The sequence below is a fragment of the Corylus avellana genome, chromosome ca1, assembly GCF_901000735.1.
Source record: "Corylus avellana chromosome ca1, CavTom2PMs-1.0".
Taxonomy (NCBI): domain Eukaryota; kingdom Viridiplantae; phylum Streptophyta; class Magnoliopsida; order Fagales; family Betulaceae; genus Corylus; species Corylus avellana.
The window spans coordinates 45,959,900-45,964,423 of NC_081541.1; the positions used below are offsets into that span (position 1 = coordinate 45,959,900).

Here is a 4,524-nt window from a genome sequence, read left to right on the forward strand (position 1 = left end):
TTATTAGGTTTAGAGTTTTAGACTATAAATATATGCTTATAGCCTCTAGAAAAAGGGAATTTATATTGATTATTAATTTTTATTAATGAGAATTACTCAGAGTTGAGTTTATTCCTCTATTTTTCTTCAAAACCTAGAGAGTATCTAGTTTTGTCAAGAAGATTTCTTAGATCATTGATAGAATAAAGATCTAGAAGTATTTATCCATTGCTTATTGATGTTCTTCGCTACAGCCCACTAAGTTACGCTGCATCAAACTTGGAAACAAAAACAAGCATTCACAAGTTTTTGTTTCACCTACATGAATTTGGTAATTATTATAGAACTATGTGGGAGTAGAAAGGCAGCTGTTCACAAGTTCGAAGTACAAGCAAGAAGACTTTCGAGGCATGCTCCATACAACTCTTTGTTAACTAAACAGGCTCCTAGTCATCTTCACCAAAAGTTGTCTCTTAGACATGATTACATGTTTATGTTTGTGTAGGACCATTAGCTGTAAATCCACCTAAAATTAAATATTGGTGGGTGAAGGAAAACAAGCTCAAGTGTTTTATGGACCTTAATTAACATTGCACCGAATGAGCATGTTTTTAGAAAAATTGCTGGGAGCGACACTGTGTCCCAATAGTTTGGTATTCATTTGTTACTGTCTTGGCACAACATTTGGCATTAGGTGTAAATCCAATGACCTGAAGAAAATAACAATGAAATAAAAGTAAAAGCGGAAATAAAATAAAATAAAGATAAATGATTTTTACGTGATTCGGTCTATGAATTATATCCACATATAAAGCTCTAAATGCTACATTATGCTTTTATTCAATGGATGATTTTACAATACGAAATGGTCTCTATTTATAGAGATGTAGAGAGCATACAAAATGATGATATATGGTTGATAAAAAATCAAATCAGAACTGAATGTATCTGATTTGATTTTATCAATTGCAATTACATTGAAGGAGCACATGGGCTGAAGTGAGCAACTGGATGAGCTGCGAGTGGGTGAAGCATGCTCAAGGACAGGCCTGGTCCAGATTGCATAACAACCTTGCCTCCATCTCCAACAACCTTCCAGTCAAAGCATTGAACCAAAGATGCAACCGTAGCATTCATCAAGCTGAATGCCCGTGTTGGTCCTGGCAGGTCACCCTCTCCTCCCCGCCCCAAATGGAACATAATTGAAATTTTGTCCACTGATCACTTCACTTTGATCCTTGAAGGAAACCAAGAACCTCTCTGGGAGGAACTTATTAGGATCATCCCATGAATCTTTATCCCTCATGATGGCATAAAGATTGATTGCCACCGCAGTTTTTTCGGGTATATCAAACCCATTGATTTTGCAGTTTTGGCGGCATTCTCTCATTACTCCAGGGCCTGTTGGGTATATAGTCTTAGTGTTTCCTTCACAACCGCTTGCAAGTAAGGGAGATTTAGGATATCTGATTCTTCAACATGTCTAGTTTTTCCCACATCGGATTCTATTTCCTCTCTGACCTTCTTGAACACACAAAGATGATTAATTAACTCAGCTATTGCCCATTGCATTGCTTCTGCTGAGGTTTCAGTGCCCGCAGTGAAAAGATCCTGGCATGCATGCACATATAAGAGAAAAATTCAAAGCCTTGGTGACCTGCCAAAATTACACACGTCACCTTTTAAAGGATGACGAGTTTAATTCCACATGTCACTAATTGGTGACGTGTTCATCAATTGACAGGTCACCAAATCCAATTTTAGACCGGCGGATTAATGCCACGTGACCCACGTCACTAATGACACGTCACCATCTAATTATTAGTTACGTGTTTAGCCATTGGCAAGTCACCAAACTGAAGTCACAAAATCTCGATTTTTTTGTAGTGGCTGAAGTTTCGAAGTTCCAATGTGAAGGTCTTCTTTCCCTTTGATTTCTTCTAACATCTTGCTTGTTATTGTACTTATTGACTTTTTTTTTTATAGTTTCTCTTGGTTGACTTTAGCCACTCAAAACATTAATACGAATTTCATATTGAGAAATTTTACGAGTCAATAAGTTTATCATATTTTGCCAATATTCTTCTACAAATTTAATAGATCAATCATTAAATTTGTGAGGTCTACTATTAACTTATACGAGATCCACATAAGTCCACAAATCAAATGATTGATTTGTAACATGAGATGCGCCAAATATGAGAAAAACATTGACCCATAGCATTTTTCTATTATATCTGTCAGGGCAAATAAATATGTCTGCTTGGTTGCTTTTTAACCTAAGGGTCAAGTAAAAACATGCCGAGAACGTAGTGCTGCCAAGAGGGAGGAGGAGACAATGTTGTGGCATAGGTGCTCCTAGGGTTACCTCGCAACTGTGGGCGAGGGGGAAGGAGAAATATTTTTCTTTATCCCTGTTAGGAACCCTAGAATTTTTTTTTTTTAATAAGTTGTATCAATATATTTTGCTTTTATTTCCCTAATAGGCTATTTTCCTGATTGGCTAAACCCTATATTTTCTTACCTAAATAAGTCTGGCCGTATGACAATTCAGTGAAGAATAAACATAATTTTGCCTAAAGTAATCGGAGGTTGATCCCTTCAAAATCATCAATAGGGGTGGGAACGGATTGGAGTGGGGCGGGTTTAAGGGTTTTGCTTGAACTTGCCCCGTAATTGTCGGGTTCCAAAAAAATGGGTCTAAAACCCATATAAAAAGGAGAGGCCACCCCATTTGCTAGGGGTGGCTAGGTGGGCCACTAGAGTTCAAGAGCAAAACAACTTGCAGTCATATGAAATTGGACTGGATTGAAATAGCACACGGGTATAGGCTTATAGCCGAACGAAGAAATTTTCATTTATTTTATATATATATGAACGACATATATATTTATTCAAAAGAAAACACACATTTACAGACTCTCCAGCTAATTGTCAGCTGAATCACCTGATAGTACTATACATTGACACACATTCACTGGTACAACATCAACACATTCGCTAAAGAAAAAGTAATTAAGAGAATTCTCATCTTGCTTTCATTAAGAGTTCACCACTTGATTTAAAATTTTCTAGATGGGAATAGGACATGCTTGCGGTATTCTGCAAGAGCCCACAATGGGAAAATATTTCTGTATGCTGCAAAATGTAACATACAATTCCTCATGAAGACTCCAGTGATTTCCTGCAGTATGAGAGAGTGAAGAATGGTTAGAAAGCTTTGGAGGTAAAGCTCAAGCATAATATAGGTTCCTGAAATTTGAAGCTTAGTTAAAGAGAGGTACCTGTTGAGGAAAATCGCCATCTTCCATTTGAGAATTAATTATGAGCTTTGCTGAACGGTGAAGAGGTGTCGGGTCTCTTTCAGCCTATATATTACAAATACAATTTTAACATCCCAATATGTCAGAAAAGCATATTTAATACGACAGCATGATATAAATTTTTAAAAAACGTGAACTACTCACCTGTCCAGCGTGAATGAGACCCATCATTGCCCATGCAGTATGTACCAAATTTGATTGGTTTCCGTCAAGAGGTACATATTCCTATTATATAATCACGCACAAAGAATTTGTAATTTTATTATCTACCATCTGCAAAATCTTATAAAGACAACAAGAAATACTTTTCTTTGACAAATTGACCAAAAACTTCATTCAACGAAATTCTTCCTATAATAACAATTAAGATAATGAAAGCTAGGTTCATGCTATTAAAGGTTCTTAAATTGTTATCAACGATGTTTATGTTAAATGACTAGTTGTCTCAAAAACTTAAGCTCAAAAGAGATAAATTTAATCACTTAATCATTACTTTAACAGTTGAGAGCAAAGATAATAAAAAATATTAATGATGTTTGGAAATAAAGATGAAAAAAAAATAATAATAATTAAGAGGCTTTTAGCATCATGCATGTTAAAACTAAAGCTGACAATTTTTGACAAGAGTTGCAAATTTGACACAAACTTAACACAAAGTTAACAAAATTAGGGTTGATGAGTCTAATTAACTTGTTTAATTAAATGAGATAGGTTAGGGTTGACCTATATAGTTTTATACTCATGCCTAGACACGACTTATACCCATGTCTTATACCCATGAAATTTAATACGAAATTAGCGGGTTAGGGTTGAGGGGTTAATTTGTTTAATTAAATGGGTTGAGTTAAGATTAACCTATATAGTCTTATACCCATGTCTTGACAGGACCTGAACCTGGCATGCGAATACGAATTGTCACCCTTAGTAAAAACATTACCTTGTTTGGGCATGAAAGATAGCTCTCTCCCCAACCACCATTATCTCTCTGTCCTTTAATTAGAAAATCAACAGCTCTGCGCATAGCTGAACAATTGTTGTAAGTCTTGCCAACTGCAGCCAATCCTCTAAGTGCAAACCATGTAGCGTATGTGAAGCAAACTCCCCAATTTCCATACCTGTCGAAATGCTTCATCATGTAATAGATTTCTTTGGGAAATCCATATAAAAACAGACAAATCTCAAAAAAATATCTAATAAACCAGTGGAGGAACATACCATGAAC

The 4,524-nt window shown here is 35.8% G+C and overlaps 1 protein-coding gene and 1 pseudogene across 1 annotated transcript in view; both read right to left on the reverse strand.

Annotated features, from left to right (window-relative positions):
* Window positions 1-2,967: 2,967 nt before the first annotated feature.
* Window positions 2,968-4,524, reverse strand: part of LOC132180525 (beta-amyrin synthase-like) — a 12,534-nt pseudogene continuing 10,977 nt past the window's right edge.
* LOC132186638 (beta-amyrin synthase-like) overlaps window positions 4,434-4,524 on the reverse strand; it is a 2,156-nt gene continuing 2,065 nt past the window's right edge. The window contains exon 5 of the mRNA XM_059600626.1: window positions 4,434-4,492. Within this exon, the coding sequence (XP_059456609.1) occupies window positions 4,434-4,492 (59 nt within the window). The remainder of the gene's footprint in view (window positions 4,493-4,524) is intronic.